This window comes from Polyodon spathula, chromosome 8, assembly GCF_017654505.1.
Source record: "Polyodon spathula isolate WHYD16114869_AA chromosome 8, ASM1765450v1, whole genome shotgun sequence".
In the NCBI taxonomy this organism is placed as follows: Eukaryota; Metazoa; Chordata; class Actinopteri; order Acipenseriformes; family Polyodontidae; genus Polyodon; species Polyodon spathula.
This window is the reverse complement of record NC_054541.1, coordinates 36,249,898-36,276,156: the sequence shown is the minus strand read 5'-3', so window position 1 is coordinate 36,276,156 and position 26,259 is coordinate 36,249,898. Positions and strand designations below refer to the sequence as shown.

The 26,259-nt window shown below is 35.7% G+C and overlaps 1 protein-coding gene across 1 annotated transcript in view; it reads left to right on the top strand.

The window, feature by feature from the left end:
• The first annotated feature begins 4,637 nt into the window (after window positions 1-4,637).
• Window positions 4,638-26,259, top strand: part of LOC121319874 (MICOS complex subunit MIC19-like) — a 69,219-nt gene continuing 47,597 nt past the window's right edge. Inside the window, exons 1-3 of the mRNA XM_041257786.1 lie at window positions 4,638-4,892; window positions 7,807-7,900; window positions 23,666-23,747. Coding sequence (XP_041113720.1) covers window positions 4,812-4,892; window positions 7,807-7,900; window positions 23,666-23,747 — 257 coding nt within the window. The 5' untranslated portion in view covers window positions 4,638-4,811. The remainder of the gene's footprint in view (window positions 4,893-7,806; window positions 7,901-23,665; window positions 23,748-26,259) is intronic.

The window sequence follows — 26,259 nt, the reverse complement described above, 5'->3', positions numbered from 1 at the left end:
ATTACGCCCCAAATCGTAGACATAGTTTCTGCACTATACCCAATAAGCTTCTGTGGTAGGATGTTTACTACTGTATAATGGGAACAATTATGTGTATTTTATTATCGGGGGGGAAAAAAAATCACAGAAAAGGATTGCACATAAGACATATTCCACATCCAGGCAGTCAGTTTCTCCTGATTTGCTAACCCTTTCTACCTCCCACGTGCAATGGATTGGCCAGTGCTAACCAAATACAGCCTTTGCTCTGTTCAAAATCACAACATCGGAGATATGGCAGGACATGTTCTTGAGTTTGCACATTTTTATCTTTTAACGTTCATCAGAATTGAAGCCACAGTATTTTAAGTTTCAGCAAATGACTTACTTGCTATAATTTGTGAACTACTGTTCCATATTATGACTCCACTTAAAATGCCCAGTCTGAAGACAATTTCCTGATTGAATGACAAAGCACTAATAGACACCCTACATGTAAATATTGGTTCTGTATCTCAATTATTCCAGATTCTGTTGTTTGAGATGTAGAAAAGTGTGAATATTGTGAATAAAATCAATATGCTTGGCACACAACACTAGCACTCATGTACCAACTCATGTTTTGTTAAGCATATCTTCCCTAGAGTTTTCTGGTGCTCAGTAAACACTTTATTATATAATCTCTGCACATACAATGCTGTTCTGGATGTAATATATTCCTAGTTGAATTTATCATGCTGTTTGCTAAGATTGTAACAGACACTTCTTTGTACACTGTTTGAAAACCTAATACCAAAAACAATAGAAATCTGGATTTACTTGAGCAATCTGTGTATGTTTGTGTGGGTCTGTCTTGTACAATGCACATTTTTTTATGAACAAATTATTAAGCCAGACATTAGAGCTCTATTGTGTATGTAACAAAAGAAACCTACAAAAAGGATCTTTATGAATCATATGCTTTCTGTTCTTCAAACATCAGCTCCTGTTCTTCTACTGTTTTCTTTCCTTCTTTTGAATCATGTACATTGCATCCTGTTTTGTATCAAGTTTTTTTTTTTAACTGTTTAAAAATGTATTTCTTACCACTAATTAGCATTAGCAATATTAACATTGGTTATTTTTTTTATTCTGTTGAACATCTCTAGTTTTACATGGTGTATGTCTTGAAAAAGAAAAATTGTAATGTCTTTTTGCCGCTGTTCATGCAAAGTATTACAATTTATTGTTTTTAAGCATGGATATCCTGATAACATGTGCATGAAATTATCTTACACCTCAGACCTCTGAATTCACAAGACATTACATGTTAAACTGGATATTAAAAATAAAAACAGTGCTTTTGTGAGTCCTGTCAGCAACACACTTTTCCCTATTAATATGCCATAGCACCAGTATCAGTAACATCTTCCATGCTGACTTCGACCTGGTGTACTTATGCAAAGTAATTGTTCAGATGCTTATGAATGTCCTATCTGCAAAAGGTACATTATTTTGTTTTCACTGGGATTTCACCATATCACTCTAGTACCCAAATCCTTGCACTGGTTTCCTGTGAGTTTTCTTTGGTGACTGTTTTGAGCTGCAATGGATTTTGTCCAGTACCAGTTAAAAACTGTTAATACTTATAAGTACATATCAGCTCTGAGAAGTACACAGTGAGTTTCCACATTGCACACAGAATATCTGTAGCACAAATCTGAAGCCATAAACATGAATGCTAAATCATCACATATTTACAACAGCACCCCCAGAATCTGCATTTAACATACAACTCCTAGAATGTACATTTCTAATACAGCTGTGAACTTTTTGTGTTACTGATAATAATCACTGCAGGCATGGAATGCTCTCAGAAACCGATAATAACCCAAGGTTACATAAAAATGCATTGTAAAATTCTATAGGCTAGGACTGTAAAATAAAAGTAATCTATGTGTATTGACTGCAATAAACAATAAGGTTTACTGTACCGAACGTAACTTGAATAACTTTCGACCGCTCTCTACAGTTGGACAATATTTTGTGAACAAGCACTGGCGGATACGGCATAAAATGATAATACAGTGATGATGTAAGTTAGAATTGGGATTTTTTTTTTTTTTTTTACCTGGGAGTTGTACTGTATTGTAAGATATAGGTCTATTCTACTGTACGTGAAACTTGTTTACTAATACCTTTTAATTTTCATTAGTTTTTTTTAATACATTTTCATAACTGTTATAGGTATAATTGTAGCTATACACCATTATTACAAAGTTACAATAATATTGTTTTTACAAGCAACAACGTTTATTGTATCACTATTGTATTAGTTTTTTTTTTATTCATACATGTAGTATTAATTGTCAACCTTTGTTTCAGATCATGATAAATATATTGTACATGTTTATATATATATATATATATATATATATATATATATATATATATATATATATATATATATATATAAAATTCATAACTTTAAAACACTGTTAGAATTACAAAGGTACTGTACCCAAACAAGACATTTCACATTGCCCGGGACAGTACTGAATTCACCATTCTGAGCTTCTAACAAGTTCCTAGATGACAATGCTGAAGTTGGCTTCTTATTCGCCAGCTTCTTATTCGGTCAGGTTCTTATCTGCATTCCAGCTTCTTGTTTGCATCCCGCAAATTTAACACAAATTGAATAAGTAACTGGGGTATGTCGGGGGTTAAATCGCTTTGGGTCACTTATTGCAATGTTGATTGTCACAGAGGGGGAACCCCTCTACGACCTCCATGTGTATTTATCCCGGCCCAAAACAGATTTTGTTATGAAAAAACTGGGCAAACATGGCACAGATGGCAAGTTGGCATGGGGTTTGGTGCAGTATTTCAAAGTAAATATTCAGTGGAAACCCTGTACGTGATATATATGTATTCTTCCCTGTCTAACAATTTGTTTTCCTTTTTTTATCTTGTCTGATAATCCATTTTTAAGAAATGCAACCTATTTTAGCCAATGAGTTTAGTGCTTTTCCCATTTAAGTATTCTGCTGTGTTTTTAAAGTCTTAGACATGTTGCATTTTTCTACTCTAATGCATTATGAGCATCAACAATTTACTCAAAGCCTCCACTAGTGGTTTCTACTGTTATAACTACCTTGACTTGTACAAAGAAGGAAAAACATTGAGTGAAATAACTCGCATCACTCGATTTTCAAGGTGTAGTATCCGAAGAATAATCAACAAGTACAGAGAAACATCATCTGTGATTGACAAACCCAGGACTGGAAGACACAAAAAGCTGTCTAACAAGGATGAGCAATTCTTGAAGATAATATCTTTAAGGAATAGAAAGAAGACGAGTGTTTCATTGACAACAGAACTGGCAGAAGGCACAGGTGTCATTGTCCATCAAATCAACAGTACGAAGTTCACTCTTGAAATCAAGACTTAAAGGATGTGTTGCTGTACAAATGCCTCTGTTAAAAAGGGGAACAAGACTGAAAGGCTAAAATATGAACAAGAACACAAAAATTGGACTATTGAACAATGGTCAAAGGTGCTTTGGACTGTTGATGGATGGCCAACTCACTCAATGTTTTTCCTTCTTTATGCAAGTCAAGATTGTTATAAGAGAAAATACTAGTGGAGGCTTTGAATACATTATTGATGCTCATAATGCATGTGCACAAAAATGCAACATGTCTAATATACAGTTGCATTAAATACAGTTGCATTTCTTAAAAATTGATTATTAGACAAGATAAAAAAAGGCAAATAAATTGTTAGACAGGGAATAATACATATGGATCACGTACAGGGTTTCCACTGGATATTTTGAAATACTGCACCAAACCCCATGCCAACTTGCCATCTGTACCATGTTTTGCCTGCTGTTTTCATATCAAAATCCGTTTTGGGTGGGACAAACACACACTTGGACGTAGAGGGGTTGTCCCTCTGTGAGAGTCAACTTTGAAATAAGTGACTCAAAGCGATTTAACCCCCGAAGTACCACAGCTACGTGTTCGAATTGCGTTATTAGAACATGCCAATTTACTATCTGTGCCATGTTTGCCAGAGGTTTTTGTATCAAAAACTATTTTGGTGTTGGATAAATACACATGGATAGCCTGTCCTAGAGAGGTTCCCATTCTATGAGAATCAACTTCGCAATCAGTGGCCCAGAGCGATTTCACCCCCGAAATACCCCAGTTACTTATTCAATTTGTGTTACATGTATGGGATGCGAATAAGAAGCTGGCCGAATAAGAAGCTGGCAAATAAGAAGCCAACTTCAGCATAGTGTTCCCCGGTTCTAATATAATATAGAATAGTGATCTGATTATATATAGCCAAATATACAACCTGAAACACACACACACACACACGAGGCTAGAAATGTATGATAAAATGGAGAAGACTGGTGCAAAACCAAGGCAGCTATAGTGTTCACCCGGTATAGCGTGAATCTTGGCGGAAAGACACCCAGTCAGCACCTAAAACAACAACTTTTCCCGAAATACACACACAGCAACTAAAACTAGCAAAGCAGCGCGCTGCTGACTACCAAAACTTCTCCTCAAATAGAATTTGTCGCACAGTTCCCATAGTAATCACCAGCCAGTACAAAATAAGAGGGGCTACAATTTGTCCAATCAAAACGCTTGTTATAGGCAGTAGGTGTGTCAAGGGCAATCGCTGAGATATCCCACAGTGTGTATTGGTCTCTGTCGTGCGGCCTTGTGGACATGGGCAGTATTTAAATATAATTAGAAATATTTTCGATTTAAATGGGATTAATAATAGCGGTTTGATAAAGCACATAGAATACCAGGTGCTGCCTGCTGCCAGATATGGGAGGCAACAGTAGCACTCGGCGGGTCTCTTTTGAAGCGGACGAAAATGACAACATAACAGTGGTGAAGGGCATTAGGGTAAGTGGATAAGATCAAAGTTGCGCCTTGGTATTACTTTTTATTTATTTTATACTAATTTAGAACATCGATTAGTGTACCTATCGCACCCTTTGCAACATATTTGGTAGAAATTTAAATTCTAACCCAGGACCTTAATTTTTAATTGCGTGCTGTATCATTTTGACGGCTTTTGTTCAGATTAATAATATAACAGCACAAAGTTTAAGAAGCTGTAGAGCAGTCATGGAGTCGACAAGTACTTCATCGACGCACTTCCGTAAACATGACATAACTGTATCAATCTAATTTAAAACAAATACAAAACAACAAAAAAAGTGGTTAATATAATCCAGAATTGGCATACAATCTGTTTGATTATAACTACTAGAACGGCACTGTAGAGTTTTGGAAATTTGCTAAATTGTTGCTTTTCATAACAAAATGTAGTTTATTTGTTCTTCCCTTTTTTAAAAAAAAAAAGAAAAGAAAAAAGCATCATCTGTTGTCGACTGCCGGTGTTACCTTATATGAAGTTTGTGAATAGTGTGTGTTGCACCATTGTTGTATTAAAATGTGATCACTGCCACGATTTTCAAACTTTCCATGAGCTCAAAAACATCATATCAAATATATTTTTTTCAAAACTAGAAATGTGGGATTGAAGAAGGTTAAGATTACTAGAGATAAAAAGACCATACCAGCGATGGAGTGTGTGGCTCTCGCCTGCAGGGTGCCATGAGAATCACTGAAAACATTGGCTATTAAAACCGTAGCACCTTTACACAAAGTGGAGCAAAGTTGAGAGGTAAAGTTGGTTGATGGGTAACTCAACAACCTTAATTCAAAATTCTGGTGGAGACCTGTTTTAGGTGTCGCTATTGGAAATAGGTTCCAAAATTGTGAAAGTTACCCCTTTAAAAAAAGTTTTTGGCCTTTGACCATGGGGTGAAACCCCAAAATAAAAACTTGAAAACAGATAATGTTAATGTTAATGCTGCTCACCTTAAAATATACAGGAAGGGGATCATCTTTGTTTACTCCCTTCATTTCTAAAATAAATCGGAATAATATTTAGGTGACGCTCCCTATGTAAATAGCACGACGTTTATTATACCCCACAGAGGATGAAATTCTAGGCAACAGTTCAGGTGGTCATAGGTGCACAGATATGTACGTGTCCACTTTTTTTTACATGTTTTCGTTATCTGGAAAACCACTTGCCCAATTTTGAGGGAACTTGCTACTAACATTTATTTGGTATACAAACTGAGAGTATTAGATTTGGGGCATATATTCTATGCAGCGGTCCAGATAAGCTGCGTACCTGTCGTTTTAACACATTAAAAAATAAGAACTGCACACTCATTTTTTTCATGCCTAAAAATACACACAGTAGTTTTGCTGCATAGCTTGTCTTCCTCCCATGAAACTCCCACTAACAACTACATCTCCCAGAATACAATGTCTTAAGTTAAGAAACTGTACACAAGAAAAACCTACCCAACAAACATTATCCAATCCCTGGCTAGCCCTGTTGTCTTTGCAGCCATTCACAGTAAGAATAAGAAAAATTCAAAGCTACACAAGTTGAAGAGTAAACTCCCCAGTCCAGCTACAAATCCAACTGGAACCATCGTCGGAGGCAACCACTAAAAAGAAAAGGTGCCTAATATTAAACAAACTGTTTTATAACATAAAAATGCATTTCCTTATTTAACTGTATGGCTTTATATTGAAGTTTTAACATGTTCACCGAGTTTAAGAATTTGTTAGAATATAAGTAACGCAATTAATTTGCAGAATCACTGATACCTCAAAAAATTAGCTGAGCTGTTGTACACTGCAGTAGTTCAAAGAAACATTGCAGTTAAAATGAAAGGCTCTTTTTTAATGCCTACTCCATTACCAGTAAAGATTATAGTATTTATCGAGATTACTCATGATTTCAAGATAATGTTAGAATGTACCTCCTGAAAATAACACATTTTACTCTGTTAAAGTTAGAGGGTAAGTGACTCCCCGACCCAAAACCTTATCTGGAGTGCTGACTATATGGGTAGGTGTCAGTCCGTACATCCATTTATCCGTCTTTATAACCCTACTGTAAGTTTGGTGTAAATTATTTTTTTGACATGGCCCTGCAGTAGATGGATGTTACTGTTTAGTTTTTTTTAATACAGTTTAGAGTGACAAATTATTGATTTTTTAAATGTATTTATTTTTTAAATTTCCCCCAGTTTAAAATGTCCAGTTATGTTCTTTTCTTTTCACCGCAGCGAGTCCCCACACAGCACAGACGTTCTGAGGACATGTGAGCGTCCTCCAGTCTCAAGTCTAAAGCCAGAATAGTTTACTCGGAGCATAGGTGGGCAGGTTACCGATTCCGGAGAACAGAGATCAGCCTTGCTTTTTATCCACTCTGAATGTGCTCGGTGTCTGGCCAGTAGGGTTTGTTGTTGCGCAATGAGGAGAAGCAATCCCTGCCAGTTTCCCATCCCCCATGCCAGGAGCGTCTGAGCCAATGTGATGCCCTCTTCAGAGTCCCCAGCAAAGTTCGGCCTCTTTGTACAGCCCAGACGTGAACTGCCTCCGTCCAATCTGTGTGACTCATCCTGCGCTCCCAGTGGCAGCGCTTTAACTGGATGAGTCACTCGGGGGTCCCCTTGTTTTAGTTTTTTGTTTTGTGCAACTGGCCAATTCGCTGTGTGTGTTGCAGCAACATGAAGGACTCTGGAAATCGCTCTTTATTTTTAGTTTTTAAAATGTAATCAAGACAATGTTCCTTAAGGAAGGCTTTTAGCTATATAGCTGTTACACCAAATGTTAGCCTATATTACAATGCAGGAGAGTGTGCTCCAAACTGTAACACACGTAACAAGGGATGGGCTAAGTGCTGAATTTGCCTAAACGTTTGTGTACTTTAATTCCACAGCTCTCAGAAAATGTTATCAATCGCATGAGGGAGCCGGCTCCAAGTCCAGCTGGACGACCTCCACTAACTCCGGAATCTTCAGTTTCTCCAGCAGGTAAAACAAGCAGCTGTCAATTCTCTCGAGCAATATAAATCCAAGAATCATTTTTCCAATTTAAAGCTTTGATTGAAGTTTCCAGCATGCTGTAGCAGCTGTTACATTTCATTCTCTGAACCTTACACAAGCTTAAAAACTTTCCACCTCCCTATAACAGCTCATATAGTTTACCTTTTTGCAGCACATTGTACACTTGTATCTAAATATGGCGCACAATTTTTTTGTTTTACATATTACACTTGTCAAATTTAATGCGAAAAGTAATAAAGGAAAATAGGTCAGATTTCAAACCATTATAGAAGATGGTTAGCAGTTCATTTTACTGGGTGTAGCGAACTTACTGTAGGTTTTGTGGCACCTATAGGTATGCTTGACTTGTCCTACATTAGAAATTTCATTATCTAATGTTTTCCTGGAGACCATGTTCAAAAAAATGACTGGGCTTCAAAACGATACTAACATTGCCAGGATAAGTGAATCAGTAACAGTTCCCTTGCTACTGATCGTAACACTAATCCGATGTAAGAATTAGCTTGTGCTGGTCATGTAGTAATAAAGTACTGTATAAGCTATTGCTCCACTGACTTGCTCTGCAATTAATATTCTGAAGCAAGAGGTGGATTACGTAGGTAGGATTGGGTTAATGATAGGAAGAGTGGGCGTTTGCTATACAGCACATTGTGTTACTCAGGATATTGCAAATCAGAAAAGAAAACTGAAAAAACATTGCTTGAGGACCTGATTATGCTTCCATTTCCTATAGATCTCACATTGGTCATTCTTCTGATAAACCAGTACACCTTATGGTCATTTGAGGTAGGATTTAAATCGCCCTGAATGGGTTGGAGGTTTGTTACTCTTGTTTTTTTAATGATCTTAGAGAACACACAAGAGATGGACATTGTTCAAAATGAATGTTAAAACTCTTTAGAATCAATCACTACGTTTACATGACAAAGCGTTTTCCGAAAACTGTTTTCCGAAAACTGATTTTCTTAAACCGTCACTTTTCTGTGTTTACATGCTCAACAATAGAAAATCTAATTAGAATACAGTTGTATACATGGATTGAAATTTTTGGAAAACGCAGGATATTTTCGCATGCCAAGTACTGTTGTAGGCTATACGATTTGAACAGACCGGACATTTCTGCAACAGAACAGAACCCAATCCAATAACTCAAGTGCTTTAACGAAGTGTCAGGTCTTCAATTCAAAGATTACTATATACCTGTATTCAGATTGCCCTCAATGTGCAATCAGCCTTTCCAACAGCTCATCCTGGTCTATATTACCAATTTCTTTTGCAGACATTATTTCAGATTACCACGTCAAAACATTTACTGCTTCACTATGGGCTGTTAACTAACAAATACATGCAGACTTTAACAAATGTATTACTTTATCCCTAACTAGACAAGTGGATGCATGCAGACTGATACAGATTATTATTTTCTCTGTTTTCTAAAACCACGTGCAGGAGAAAACGGTCAAAGTGTGCACATGTGCAATATGCTATTTCAGTAAGTTTTCTGAAAAGTTCGTTTACATGATATACATTTTGTTAGTTTTCGGAATTTAATTAGAAATTTCTAGGTGCTGTTTTCCAAAAACTGACTTTCGGAATATTCCAATACATTTTCTGAAAACTGTTTACATGACTTGATGTTGGAATTAGTTTTCCAAAAAATATTTGAATTCTTATGCTCATGTAAATGCACTGAATGTTATCAGACCTGTTGATTTCAAACAGAAAATAGATTTTTCTACAAGGTAGTCTGTACAACAAGCTCTGCAGAAACAGCATCAGTTTGCAAAATTATTGTTCATGGAAAGATGTATTTATTTTTCACATTTGTTTCAGTCTGGAATGTCTGTAATAAATAACCTGCATATTGGCGACTATTTTGTTGTCCTAAAATTTTAAATATTAATATTAACTCTTCATTGGACTGAGTGACTTTTTATAGTAACCTTCCAAAGTCTGGTTGAGTTTAATTTTTATATTCAGTTTAAAGATATATACTTAGAAAAACAATTCTAAAATCGGATGTATTAAATCCTATTCAAATTGAATGAAGGCACCTATTATTGATGAATTCTCCTCTTCAGGTCACAATTAGATTTTGCCTTCTAACTCATCCCTGCCCTCCACCATGCATGCACCCATGCAGTTTACATGGATATTAATCTAAGTGGTACTACAGGTTGTGTAGTGTTTTCAATCTAATGAGGAGTGAGGTTGAATCCTTTTGTGATACGTTGCTCTTATTGTAGCTTTGCTGGAAACATCCTGGGGTATAACATTTTTTCTTGGTCTAAATTAATTTCTGTAATGGTTTCACCGAAATGTTTTTCCATCTGCTTGCTTACTTGCTTTACCTCACTGAAAAAAATATATCTGCAAAATATATGCGTCATGTTCACAAACCAAGTACTACTGTAAGCAACCACATTTGGAAAGGATCATACTAGCAACAATTAAGTGCATGTGCTATTTTCTTTCTTTTTTTGGTCACTGGTAAATGCCTTTTTCCTTTTCTCTTTTTAGTGTTGGTAAGCTAATTCTGGAAAAAAAAAATCTATTTGGAGTATATCTGTGTTACTGTGTTGAAAAGGTGTTTTCACAGAATTGCTGGATTACAAGAGCTTTAATGGCTTGCATCAATAAATCAATGGAGAGAACTTCTAGAGCAAACTATTGAAAATAAAGCTACTTCAAGCATTTTATTGACTGAAGGCAAAGCTGTTTGTATTTAATCAAAAGCTTAACTCATCTCTAGCCAGGGTTAAGAGCTTTTTATTTTTTCTTTTACACCAGTGTGACTTCAATTGTGTTAGGTTTGTTTATATTCAGATTTATATTACCAAACATACAAACAAATAATTATAAAAATGATCGTAATTCCATTCGGTGCATGTAGTAGATTTCATTCTGGGACAAATCAGGACACCGTGGGTCATTTCAACACTGGACAGCTCAAATTACTATGCATTTAATCCATTTGCTACAGTATATGTGCATGCTACCAGCTGCAAAGCATGTGAGTCACTGGGGGAAGCAGCTTGCTCATTAATGACAGGAAAGAGGTTGGGGACAGTTTCACACTCTGGGAAGTGCAAGACTACCTGAAAGTAAGGCATGAAAATGGTGAACAATTTTGCTATAATAACATGGGCAATACACAACATGTAGGATTTATGGAATTGCTGTATTTCACTTTAAAATACTGATACTTTGCCAAATTATGATTCCAAAAATATGACTTATATTCCATGTTATTGATTAAAAACAGCTTGGTGTCACTGTCAGTATTGTACTATTAAAAAAAACTACTGGCATTTTTTGACAGTTTTCTGTTTTAATGACTTTCAAAACTTTATGACATTAAGTTCACATAGTTTGATGTATAAGGCAAATGGTACATGCTGGCATCCTTACAAGATGCAGGCTATTTTTTTAATTTAAAAAATGTTCTTACTTGTGGTTTATTTGTTGTATAACTATTTGGAATGATATACAGTGCCATAATTCTACTGGAGAAATTGTATTATTTGAAATATTTAATTTAATTACAAATCCTTTCAACAGGGTGCTACTAATCAGCCAGAGTGCTGTGACTTAATACAGAGACCACTTTTGTTTAAACATCAAAAGATGACATTGTACTTCGAGTTCTTGGTTCTTCTCTTTTATCCCCCCTAGTAACAAGACAGTACTGCATTAATAAGAAATACTTATTGCTAATGAGGTTCGCATTAGAGGTGATTGTTATTCAACGACAACCCTCCTTTTTGCAGTATAATTTAGTGCACTAAAGAAGATTTAGTGGTCGAGATCTGCTTTCCATCACATCAGCACAAAAGGAAGACAAGGTTTATTATCTCACACCTGCAGCTGCTGCCTCAAGAAGGTGTCACTGAAGCACTCAATCAGCTGTCAACCCAGGCATGCTGAGTGTCTTATAGTGCTTTTACAAACCTTCTACTGTGCTTTCTAATATCTGAAAAGGCAGAAATGCAAAACAGTGGAACCCACCTAAATAGCAAACTGTGAAATTAAAATGTCTTGACATGTAGCCTGGTTTTCTTGAGGATGAATCACAGGTGGTGACTGGCTTACTTAGCAAAGGGTTTGAGTCTTGATATGTTATCTTGGATCAAGTGCAGAGTTTTTAAAAATGCTTTTACATTTCCATGTCTAGTAACTAAGGTTTTGAATGTAATCAATTGCAAATCACAGTAGCCCTTGATAAGCTTCACCTTCAGGTAGTTGGCATCAACTTTTAACAGTTGCTTCACGTTGGTCTGGTCTTTTAACACACACACACATGCACACACACACACACATATATATATATATATATATATATATATATATATATACATATATATATATGTGTGTGTGTATATATATATATATATATATATATGTGTGTGTGTGTGTGTATGTATATATATATATATATATATATATATATATATATATATATATATATATATATATATATATATATGTGTGTGTGTGTGTGTTACTGTTGGGACGAACATGGAACTTTCATGTTCTGATATCCATTCAGATATTTGTTTTCAAAGTATTATTTGTAACACTATTGAACAATATCCCAGAAGAAAGGTCTTGCTTCACACTCATGAATTAAATACAAAACAAAGAAAGCAATACAGTAGTTCAATCTTGTGGGCATTTCAAGTAAAAACAAAGTAGGCAAGCCATTTTTTTTTTTTAAGATAATCCCTGCCATTGTTGTCTTCACAATAAGCAAGGTGGCCATAGACACGTTTTCATAAAATATTAGTTTTTAACTTGATGTGAATAAGATGGCATGTTGGTGTCGTCAGACCAGGAAGGAGATGCACACGTTTTATTAATAAATAGAAAGGCAAGATGACCAAAATAGAAAGACAATAAACAAAAGGTGAAAACTCATGTAGAATGTGACTAGCATGGATGGGCAATTTTAACTCCATCCATGCTGTAGAATAATTAATAACATTCAAACACCAGACAGTACCTTTTCATTAATAATACAACAAATACAAAATAAAGTGTGCACAGAGGCGGGTAGTACCCCGTCACACCTGAATAAAGACTTAAAATAAAATAAATGTGAAAAAGGGTGCGTTGTGTATTATGGTGGGGTGAGGGTGACAACAATATTTAGTCACTGTTTTATTTTTAATTTTGTTTGCATTCCACTTACCAAAAAGTAGGATTGCATCATTAAAATGATTTGTTTTGGAAGTATGATCAGTGTCATATTGCAGACAGAAACAGACCCGTTTGAGTCTCTTCTTACATATATAGTTTTATTTATTAAATAGCGTGAAGGGCAACACTCACCAGTGTGTGGGTCTGATCTTCGCTCACAGTCAGAGTGCACCAGGAGAACACCCCCCACTGCTCCGTGCCTGGCAATGGGTCGTTGGCAGGACACGGCCCTGACTCGGCAGGAGTGACAAGTAAGGGAAAGTGAGCAGCGGTTCCAACAGAGTAAATCCCGCCACTGGCCTCCATGACTATATATATATATATATAAATAAAACCTTATGCAGATGCTATTTATTTATTTATTTATTTATTTTTTGGGCCTTTGAAAACATATATATGAAAAAAATTGTTTGGATACAGTCAACCTCAGTTAACTCGACTGGAGGATAACTCAACACCTTCGCTTAATTCCACATTACAGATTTTCTCTATATAAAATCTATGTATCATGCCTGTTTTAATTCGACACTTATTACTGGTACCAAAGGGATAATAACTATTAAAGACTAATGGATAACTCAACACTTGTTTCACGTGACTGATCTACTTGTCACTTTTGTTTCATGTAACTGACCGCTGACTGGAAAGGGATTGTTTATTCATTCATTCGCAACTACCAGGTGCAGCTGATTACAGTATCAGTTCACTGAGTGAGAAGCAAAAAAATGAGTTCAATTGTCTTTAAAGCTCAGGTTATTCAAAGCACATATTTTTGAATGCGAAACAATTGACAATGCCTGATTTCTATGTGAAATTGTAAGTTTATTGATTTTGTTCACAGAGTTAATTCTGTATAATGTACATTTGCTAACTTTTGCTACAGCGTATTTAAGCCGTCAAATTAGAAGTGTACAAGCCAATAACAAAGTACAGTAAACTGTTTGTGGTTGGGTTGTTTTCGTAAAAATAACGCTGTAGTTTTTATTAATTCTTATTTCAGTCAAACTATACGAGTTGTACCTAGTTTGTACAGTACTGTATACTGTAATTGATTCATGCACTGCGGTTCTTGCAACCGGTTTCATCAGGACATTTAATTTAAAATAAACTTGCAAATAGTACTGTAAACATATGATTTAAGTTTGCATGTTAGTACCATGGCTCATGTGCACCCGTGGTTAACTTGACACCTTGGATAACTCCTAAATGGAGTTAACCGAGGTTGACTGTAATATGTAAGTGTGTGTATATATGTGTGTGTGTGTGTGTGATTTTATATATATTATATATATATATATATATATATATATATATATATATATATATATAAATGTCAAAAGTTTGAGTACACTTACTGTAAACTAGGTTTTTTTCATAATTGACAATGTTTTACATCATATAATGTGTGTAAATACTTGTGTTTCCATTTTCATGTTACAATATACAAAACATAAGGAGTATCAAAGCAATGTTCAAGAAAATTGTCTCAATCTTGGTGTGGCAGAGCAAAGCTCTGCCCTTTTAAATTGGCAGGGATGGGGTTAACTTCCCCTGCCTGCCTGGGTTTATTATGTTCAGGTGGCTGGGGTTGATTAGTTGATTAGGTTGATTAACGATCAATCAGCGCCCAGCCACCTGATATAAAAGGAGGCCTCTGCTTCTCATTTGGAGGAGGGAGCTGAGGAAGCAGGTTGGTGTTTGTTTTGTGGTTTTTGAATTTTCTAAATCCAGTGAAGGCATTGCCCAGCCTGGAAACTTTATTTTTGTGAGTTTTATTTTTGCTTTATTTGTGTTTGAGTATCTGTTATTTTGCCCTTGTGCACTTTATTTTTGTTTATTTATAATAAAATAGTTATTTTTTTTGAACTGCAGTCTGTCTCTGGGCCTCTATCCACTCGCCAGCCTGCCACACTTGGATTCCTCAAATTGCCACCCTTTGCCTTAATAACAGCCTCACAAACACAAGGCATTTGGTTAACAAGTTTCAGCAGGAAATTGCCCGACATGTCTTCCCAGCTCTTCTGCAGCAGTTCCCAGAGATGTAGGGCACTTGTGGATAGCTTTGCTTTGACTCTTCTGTCCAGTTCGTCCCATACAAGTTCTATGGGATTGAGGACTGGGCAGGCCAGGTCATTAGATTGAGTTGTCCTTCACTTTCCTTCTTCGCCAGATAGTTCTTGCACAACTTTGAGGTGTGTTTCGGGTCATTATCTTGCTGAAGAATGAAGGACTGCCCAACTAGCCGTAATTCTGATGGAATGGCATTCCTCTGAAGTATGCTATGATAGCCATGCTGGTTGTGCTTGCCATGGACTTGGTAAAGATCACCAACTCTGTCACCAGCAAAGCAACCCCAGACCATGTCACTGCCTCCTTCATGCTTGACAGTGGGAACCACACATGCAGAACTCATGCGCTTACCCTCTTTGCGTCTTACAAATATTTGGCGGTTGGACCCAAATATTTCAAATTTTGACTCATCGGTCCATAAGACCGACTTCCACTCCTCAAACGTCCAGTTTCTGTGTTTTTTGGCCCAGGCAGGTCTCTTCCTCTTATTCTGCACTCTTAACAATGGTTTCTTTGCAGCAATTCTTCCAGTTAGGCCAGCTTCACGCAGTCTCCTCTGAACAGTTGATGTTGAAACATCTGTACCTCTAGTAGCATTTAGCTGAGCTTGTATTTCAGGGGCAGTTAATCGCCGGTTTTGCAGACTTGTGACTCGAATGAACTTGTTCTGATTCTGAGGTCACCTTTGGCCTGCCTGACCTTGTTCGGTCCTCATGAGTGCCAGTTTCTTCAAATCGTTTGATGGTCTTAGCCACAGCAGTTACAGACACTTGCAAAGTTCTTGCGATTTGTTTTTAAGAATGACCTTCATTTCTTAAGGTAATTTCTTTGCTTAACTGAACGTATTTTGCCATTTTCTGCTCCCTTACATTCAGGAATGACAAACTTGTGCCTATGCTACCTATATTTATAGTAATCATGGACCCTCACCTGTTAGCAATAATTGGTGACAAAAGGTTAATTAGGTAACATGCTAGTTAACTCAGAGAATATCTAACAAAGACACTTATACTTAGGCCAGTGTTCTAACACTGTTTTAGCTCATTGGGCAAGATTCTCAATATATAATACAAGTTAAATTGGCACCATTTGTTGCTTTTAAGTTTATTGTGAAAATAAATGCATGGGGGACTCAAATGGATATGGGTCATCAACACAGGAAAGAGTTGTGTTTTTAAAGGAGTAGAATTGGATATTGACTAGAAACAGTTTTGAAAATGTATCATTAGCAACTGTACTGTGTTCAAATTCTGTTGCTACTTTTTCTTTTACATATATAAATACTGAAGTATTTTTTAGGGCGTGCCTTAAAATGTTCACATTATTAAAATAATTCAGATTTTTTGCACACTGGTTCCCAAGGTTAGTGTAAGTTCTGATTAGGCATGTAATTGTAGTGTTGCTGGGGTCCATTATCTCTCCATCTAGTTTCCATTAGATTTTAAGGGGGGGTAGTTGCTGTCTTTTTAAAACTTATCGTCTCCTTTCCAGAAATGACCCTTGGTTCTACATTACCAGTATACTTTAACATGCTCGTAACCAATCAACACAAGAGAATGTGCATTAAATGATTGGATTTTGTTTTTTGTAATAATGAAATAATAAACATTCTTTACCTTCAACTCGCTATAAAGATATGTTGGCAGTGTACAGCGCTTAAATGTTTCTTCAGAATGTAGGCTGCTGTTTTGAGCCCACTGTCAAAAGAAGAATTTTAGATTAATTTAATTTCCAGCATATCATCCATACAATTTGTATGGTGCCTCAGGCACTGATGTTTCTTGGTTAAGCATGTAAAGTGATCTGCTTTCTAGAACCATATAGTGTGCACGTGAAATAATACTAAAGTATTAAAGGATCTTTCAACATTTTTCTGCCATGTCTTTTTAAAATATGGAAAAATAAATACAAAGTTCATGTAAATCATTTTTTTTTCTCGCATTTTTTCATTGAGGATCTGAAGGAAGGAATTTCTTTATTAAACTTTCTTTCTTCTGCATGCATACTTGTGCTTGATTTAGTGGCTCGTTTATTCAGGACCGCTTTTCTGTTTGTATTTTTCAAAAATGCCAGTATTTTCACTTTGCAGGCCTGTTACTTGTCCTTTTTGTTTGTTTGTTTGTTTGTTTGTATTGTGTTAAGTTACTTCTGTGATGTGACTGATGTTACTGTTGTCTGCATTTTAGCTTATTTTATGCTATGTGATGGGAGTCTTATTTCCATCCCTGCTTGGTACACAAATATGTTTATTTTAGAAATAGCTTTGTAATTTTTTTTTTTAAGTTATTATTTTTACTTGGTATTAAGCAACTGAAATAATTACAGTAATTGCTTAGGAGTAAATTGCTTTTGATTTCCGTGCCTCCCACAGAGCTATTGGGGGATAAGACAAGTTTCTTCAGCACCTCCTTCTCATGAGAAGAGCAATTTGTTGGAAACTGTCTGCCTTTGCAAAAAAAAAAAAAATTTTTTCAGTATTTTAAGCTGCTAATAAGTTGGCTCAAGAAATGCCTTGGTGTACAAAAGAAAGAAATTGGATTGACTTGTATTGCAGTGAGAAATCAAATGTGCCACCTGTTGGATTCTGTTTTGTTATCAACAGTTATCTTTAATTCATTTTATCAAATTTCATTGTGCTTTAAAAGATTCATGGAGCCACTACCTAGAATCCATTTCATTGCCCTTATTGCCTACTGTTTGATTTATGTGGCATCAGCTCCCAGTGAAATATTGTTATCTGCTGCAGCATGTTAACATCAAAAGAGAAAGTTATGTGGAAACTACAGCTTTACTAAATTGCCAATCAGTATTAACCTTTTCCTTTTAATAGAATTCTCAACTTCTCTCGCTGCACAGGTGTAGAGGTATAGCAGTATGCATTACTTCTAATTATTCAGATTTATGAAATAAACTTCTTTATGTTTGCTTCAGGATATTTATAAACAACATATGTGTTTCAGTATTTGTGCAAGTTAATTCAATTTCATAAGACAAATATCATTTCTCAAATACTTCAGTATTCCAGATAGAATTTGGGGGATTTTTTTTTTTTTTTTTGGTGAGGAACATACTGAGATGATTCCAATACTTTCAATTCCAATAAAAAAATCTAAATTGGCTAATATCCGAAGTTATGATGGTATAGCTAAATTCTACTTACCTGTTCAATATTTACAGTCATGTCTATAGCAAGTATCCTGTTGGTAATGAAATGATCTTTTTATATAATTAAGCCGACCCATCAGACTGTTTGAGATGTATACTACCTATAGTTCCTGTAATGAAAAGGCTTTACTTTAACCTGTGACCTGTTGTACATCAGGCTGCATATTAAATAACAGCAAACATGAATATGAATTCTATAGCTTTACAGGAGATTTACAGGTTGAAGCTTGGTGAGTCACTGCTCTGAATCCCAACTTTTAATTTACAATTGAAGTATTGTGTGAATTGTTTTTGTTCATACATTTCAGTGAAAAGTAAAACATGGACAGAGTCTACTTGTACCAAGTACAAGAAATACATAGGCACAGATTTATCTTTAGTGTTTTATTGTTGCAAAATGAGAAAGTATTAAAAAAGTATTTAAAGTTTTTTTTTTTTTTTTGTTTGAGCTTGAACATTTACAAATCAATATCATTAGTTGCACTCCAGCAAAAATAAATAAAAGAAATAATAATGGTGTGTTCTACAGTCTATTAATTGGCTATCTACACCATGGCATGACATTTATGAACCTGTGAATTTATGAATTTTTGTTGGGGCCTGTTAAATATTTTTCACAATTTCCTCCCTTGTAACTTTCTTACATTTTGTATTTTTTAAAACATTTAACCTAATGAAGGGAGTGTGACATACTGTGCCTGATAACACTTTATTGTTAATGTTTTTGTTAATACAATTACAAAAAAATGACTAATATTATATAGTATATATATATATATATATATATATATATATATATATATATATATATATATATATATATAGAGATATATATATATATATATATATATATATATATATAATATATATATACACATATGTATATTGTTAAGAACAATTCTAAGTGTGACAAATTTTTTAAAAATAATACTTAATATGATTTCCTGCAATAGAGGTTGGATACTGTCAACTCTTACCATGTCAATAACCACACTTAATATGGACATTCTTATTTTTAAAGACTTCTAAAGCTTCAATTGTAAATGTATGAACTGTCAAATACAATATGTTCTTGAATTTGGTCATTTAAAAAAAAAAAAAAAAAAAAAAATTCTTGATTACATTAAACCATCAACCCCGCTGCAGATATTACCAAGTGCACTTTATTTTAAACAAAAAATGATTTATAGCGCATTGTTTTGCCTGCAGCAAAATTTTGTGTGTGTATGTGTGTATATATATATATATATACACACACATATACACCATATTTTTTCAATTTGGCGCCGCCCTCGTATTGACACCAGTGTCCTATATCAGCTTTATAATAGAGGCCGCCCTCGAATAAACGCCGCTATCAATAAAGAAACATTAAGGTATTTTTTTTTTTCTCCCCCTATTCAACAAACAAAAAAGAAAACACAAACTAAACGAATAAACAGCCAACACTGACTACGTACATTTAAATCCCTCAGAGACGGGAGCCTCAAACTAGAACATAAATTACAAACTAATGTACACACACATAGTAAGCACATTTTATTTTATGGTAGTACAGTTCTGAAAGAATGCAAGATGAACTACGTATAGAACAGCAGCCCTTCTGAAGTTCTTATAGGTGGTTTTGTTGTTTTTGTTTTTAGTTCAATTGTAATTCCTGTACTCAATCCTGTACAAACAAAAACAATGTGCTTACTATCTATGAGAAGATTTAGTTTTGGTTTCTCTTGCAGAGAAATTACAAATAAGCAAGTTTACATTTAAAAAAAAAAAAAAAAAAAAAAAAGAGTAGGATATTGTAGTTTTTACAGAAATCAAACTGATATTCTGAGGTAATTTTTGGTGCAGAAAAACATCTGTGATATGTATACTCCTGATTCGCTGGTACAGTACTCCCCTGACCTTCCATCTCCCACCTAATAGGCTCTCAGTAACTGTCACCGATAAATGTACTGTAGTCAAAGTAGGTTAGCCACACACGCTGCTACATACAGGTAGGCTACCTTATTACAGAAAATAAGCAACCGCAATACTTCTGAAATGTTATAAATCATGTAATAAAATATTGCAGCGTTTGAAAATCGTATTATTATTATTATTATTATTATTATTATTATTATTATTAAAGGTTGCCCTTGTATAATTGCCGCCCTCGTTTAAGTGCCGCAGTCGTTTTGATTAATTTCAAATAAATGTAGTGGCGCCAGATTGAAATAATATATATAATTTTCAGAGCCATGTTCATAGTGTGTGTTGCTGTAGGTCCTGAGGTAAAGTACTCCTAACCTTTAATTTTAAGTAAAAAAAAAAAAAAAAAAAAAAAAAAAAAAACAAATAACTTGTTTTAATTAATGCTGTCAGTATGACAGACATAGTAAGCGATCTGCTTGTGTTAAGCATGTGTTTTAAAATAGTCTTTGTAAAATCTGCATAGACATTACATTAAATCGTACATTCACACAACACACATCAAGCTGATGCCACTTACTGTTTCTGTAGCAAAACAAACAATGTCAACACTGCCTAGACCCTGGCAGTGTAAGTGTAACACAGCCTTGCATGCCTAGGTCGCCATAACATTAGTGATATGGTGTGTCCTGGTGCAGCGAGACCTTCACATGATGGCAGATTTGTATGCTCACAAGTACCTGTTTTTAAAATGTTATTTTTTTTAATATATATATATATATATATATATATATATATATATATATTATATTATTATATATATACACACACACACACACACACAGTGCCTTGCAAAAGTATTCAGACCCCTGACCAATTCTCTCATATTACTGAATTACAAATGGTACATTGAAATTTCGTTCTGTTCGATATTTTATTTTAAAACGCTGAAACTCAAAATCAATTATTGTAAGGTGACATTGGTTTTATGTTGGGAAATATTTTTAAGAAAAATAAAAAACTGAAATATCTTGCTTGCATAAGTATTCAACCCCCACACATTAATATTTAGTAGAGCTACCTTTCGCTGCAATAACAGCTTTAAGTCTTTTGGGGTAAGTATGTACCAGCTTTGCACACAGTGTCGGAATGATTTTGGCCCATCTTCTTGGCAAATTTGCTCCAGGTTGTTCAGGTTGGTTGGACAACGCTTGTGGACTGCATTTTTCAAATAGTGCCACAGATTCTCAATGGGATTGAGATCAGGACTTTGACTGGGCCACTGTAGGACATTCACCTTTTTGTTCTTGAGCCACTCCAATGTTGCTTTGGCCTTGTGCTTGGGATCATTGTCCTGCTGAAAGGTGAATTTCCTCCCAAGCTTCAGTTTTTTAGCGGACTGAAGCAGATTCTCTTGCAGTATTTTCCTGTATTTAGCTCCATCCATTCTTCCTTCAATTGTAACAAGATGCCCAGTCCCTGCTGATGAGAAGCATCCCCACAGCATGATGCTGCCACCACCATACTTCACTGTAGGGATGGTGTGTTTTGAGGCATGGGCAGTGTTATGTTTGCGCCACACATAGCGCTTTGAGTTTTGGCCAAAACTCAATCTTGGTCTCATCTGACCACAAAACCTTTTCCCACATCGCAGCTGGGTCACTCTCATGCTTTCTGGCAAACTCCAGACGTGCTTTTAGATGGCACTTTTTGAGTAATGGCTTCTTTCTTGCCACCCTCCCATACAGGCCAGTGTTATGCAGAGCTCTTGATATGGTTGACTGGTGCACCATTACTCCACTCCTAGCCACTGAACTTTGTAGCTCCTTCAAAATGATTGTTGGCCTCTCTGTGGCTTCTCTCACAAGTGTCTTTCTTGTTTGAGCACAGAGGTTTGAGGGACGGCCTTTTTTTGGCAGTGCCTGGGTGGTGTGATGCAGTTTGGCTCAAACAAGATGTCCTCGTTTGGGCAATGTCTTTCATCGGTGCAAACTGGGAGCTTCCACAGTACTTGAATACTTATGCAAGCAAGATATTTCAGTTTTTTATTTTTCTTAAAAATATTTCCCAACATAAAACCAATGTCACCTTACAATAATTGATTCTGAGTTTCAGTGTTTAAAAATAAAATATCAAACAGAACGAAATTGCAATGTACCATTTGTAATTCGGTAATATGAGAGAATTGGTCAGGGGTCTGAATACTTTTGCAAGCCTCTGTATGTATGTATGTGTGTGTGTGTGTGTGTGTGTGTGTGTGTGTGTGTGTATATATGTATATATATATATTATATAGTAGGACTAGTAATATATATATATATTATATATAATATATATATATATATGCAGTACGTACGTCAAAATTTATCTGGCAAGGACTGGGGAAACATGGTATCTACTGCATATATTGAAATATGCTGGTGGTAGACAGTGGCTATACCATTATTAAATTGGCAAATGAGAAATTGTAAGAATGCCATCACAATTATTTTTTGACTGTGATTCAGTTCCGCAGTGAATTACATTACATTTGCCTGCTGTGCATTCCCGATGTACTGCATCACTAACTGCACATAAGATTCTGTATACCAACACCCCTGGTTTGACAACTTAACAAAAACATAAAACAATCAGTCTGTTTGGTTTCTGTCTGAAATAAATGGAGCATAAATTATTCATGATGAGAATGATTACATAAATCAGAATGACCTGTGGCAGAAGTTTAAACATTTCTCACCATTTTACATTTTTTAGGAAAAGTATATATTGAATTTTTTTTTTTTCCTGGCATATCCATGCGTGTTGGTGTGTTTCCAAATGTATTGGCTTTTCTTATGCTTGCTACCGGCATGGTAGAAAGCATCTAGGTAATTTAGGTATGCAGTACTAACATTAGCCAAATAAATGTTGCAAAATGTCAAACAGCCACTGGAAGAAAGTGCTATTCGCTACACTAATATGGTTATCTTCATAAAGTGTAGCTTACAGTCTAAAAAAGGTCTTGCAGATTCTTCTCCTTTCATTACTCACTGTTCACACTAAACAATGTTGCTTCAAGAATTGAACTGTTCTGTGTTTTGAATTTACATTAATTGAGACACAAATGTTCAATAGCAGGGCACCTCTTCCAGGTACTGTATCTTGTAATGCATAATGTTAGAAGCTTTGTGGACTTGTTAGGCGTTTTAGCAGGGTTTAACCTTATTGAACAACAGGTGTGACCTGAACAATTTACATAATATGAAGAACACATGAATTTAGAGCATCTCATTGAAGTATTTGTTGTTGGTGCTGTTTCTTAGTATTCATGTCTTCTTTGCATTTTAATATAGAATTATTCCTGATTGTATTTACTGTAAACTTGCATACATCATTTTTGTTTTTATGTAGTTAAAGAAGAACAACTGAGAGAGAGAATTTCTGACGAACTGGAAATTGAGCGAGCAAAGAGAGACACTGACCTGCATAAGAAGTGAGTGCATACTTAATGAATCTGGTATGATAGAGGAGCTGTTTGTGCAAGCATGAAAGTTTTCAGCTTTTTATCTGACTTAAAATGTATTGCAGCTGCAACAACTAGGCTAATCCTTATGCATTAGAAATATGTCCATAGAGAAGTTGGGGATCTATTAACAACCTCTGCCTGCCTACTTTGTGAAGCTTAGGTTATTATGTGCAATATTGATGAAAGGGGAATAATTAAGCATCCCTGTAAGGTGATCGTATGCAAGTTAGCCGCACTTACTATTTCTAATGTCCCATTTAAGCTGACACATTCACATTTTAGTGTTTTGGAAACTCCTTTGGGAAAATCTACCCTTCACTTAGACCTGGGACCCAAGATGGATGCCATTGGGGTCATGTGATTTTTTGGTTTCCAAGTGATAAAGACCTCACACTTCAAGATATTGGCTTCATACTTGGTACACATACTGTATGTAATCTTTGATTTCCCTAGGTCAAGTTTGATCGTACAAGAAAAATGTACCCCTTCATTCCATTTTTTTTTGCAGAGCTTTTCGTTGTCACATTGTTTAACTTATGGGCATATCTTTGATACAGATCTTTTTGCACATTTCTGTATGACAAACTATTTGATCTGATATGACATACCATTTAGATTTGTTTTGTTTTTGCTTTTGATTTGCTTTGTATTTGTTCCGTCTATAGAGCTACTCCATTACAACATGTGAATTATTTACAAGGAACACTGCTAAACATATCAGACAAAATACAGATTTATTAATTATCTTTTAAGAAGTTGTAAATGTGTAGTAATAATTCTTAAAGTAATCTGAATGTCTATTTTGGAATCCGGCATGGTTATGAATGCAAATCTGACTCTGCAATCTGGCACCAGGTCATGTGATTTATTTTCTGAGTTTTAAAACTAGTTGTGGAAGGGTGGTGGGTAATTCACTGAGACAGGAGACAGACAGGTGAATTTGGCAACACCGCACAGGTGCCCAGTTTTATTTCAGGGTGCTGTTTTTTCTTTAGTCCCGCAGATGGCGCTGTGGGTCCGTGGTCTGATTTACCAACGATGGTAAACAGAACCACGGGCATACCAAGCGATGGTACACAATACCGGCGCCCTTGCAGGTGCTTCGAAACAATAATTCAAAACAGAAGGCACAAAGAAACAGGGAAAATAAAACAGTAACAAAAACTACAAAGAAAAGGTGCTGCACTTTGCAGCGATATCCCGGTCGCCGCTGCCCGTGCAACCCGGATCACAGTCCTACGCTGCCGGCTCACTAGCCTGCTCTGATATACTAATCAGGGGTCTGCTCAAGGGTTCCCCGCCCTCAATGTCTCTGCTCCGTTTCCTTCTCTCCCACTGGTTCTCGGTCGTTGACCAGCGCTTCCGCACTCTCGGTGCGTTTAACAGGGCAGACCTGAGGAAACAACAGAGCGTTAATTTATAGGGCTAACAATCTCCCAAGACGCGCCTCTCAGCCATTCAGAGAGGGGGAAAGTCCACACACCGCACACAGACGCAGCATCTTTCAACAACAAGAAAGCGAGATGTGGACAGTTCAGTAATATTGCTCCATTCATATGTAGATTCAGGAGAGAGAGGTTTTGGCTGAAGGTAGAAACATTGTGAGTTAGGAGTCATTTTAGAGGGGTATTTAATGAGAGATTGTATTGGTAGTTCAGACTCCGTCGTCCCCGGACCTTCCAGTAATTAATCATTAATCTCAGGCAATGTCCAGATTATAGATAAGGGTTTAAAATCCAAACAAGTTAGTAAAACATTTAAATCGATTTACTGCATTGTTTATTTCTTTATATTTGTCAACCTTGATATTTATTTATTTATTTTTTAAAATGTGTTGGACTATTTTCTTAGAACGTCTTTACTCAGCGGAAAGGCACCTGACGAATCAGTACAAGTTCAAGGTAAATTTAGGTTTTAAGGTGTTTATTTATGTATTTAAAAAAAAAAAAGAAAGCAATGGTAAAATAATTTTCTAGTAGTGATAGTGCCCTCTAGTTGATGGCTCTACCGTGTGATAGTTGAACTTGACTTTCGTTGGTGCACTCGCCTTCGACTTGGTACTCATAACTCCCGTCACTGTCAACGATCACGTAGAGCCACCATCGACGGGCACTGTAGCTTAAGTAAAAAAAACCTACAAGAAATCATGAATCAAAGTAAAGTAAATCATCATCAATAAATAATAATTTAAAAATGTCTTGCTGCTTCTGGTGTTTGCAAACCCCTTCGTAGAGCCGCCCTGTTGGATTATTTACACTAGTGTCTGCTTTTTATGTTCAGTGTTGAATAGTCAGTTGAAAGTAAGCATAATATGTACATTCGTTACTTTACAGTAATTTGGTGTATGTGGGAAGCTGTTTATTGCAATCTCTGTAGCGGGCTTGTTCATTGTATTGTTGTATTCGTTTCAAGTACTGTTGCTCGGGCACCCCGTTGTTGCTAATGCAGTAATAATAATAGTTTAAAAGAAAAGAATAAT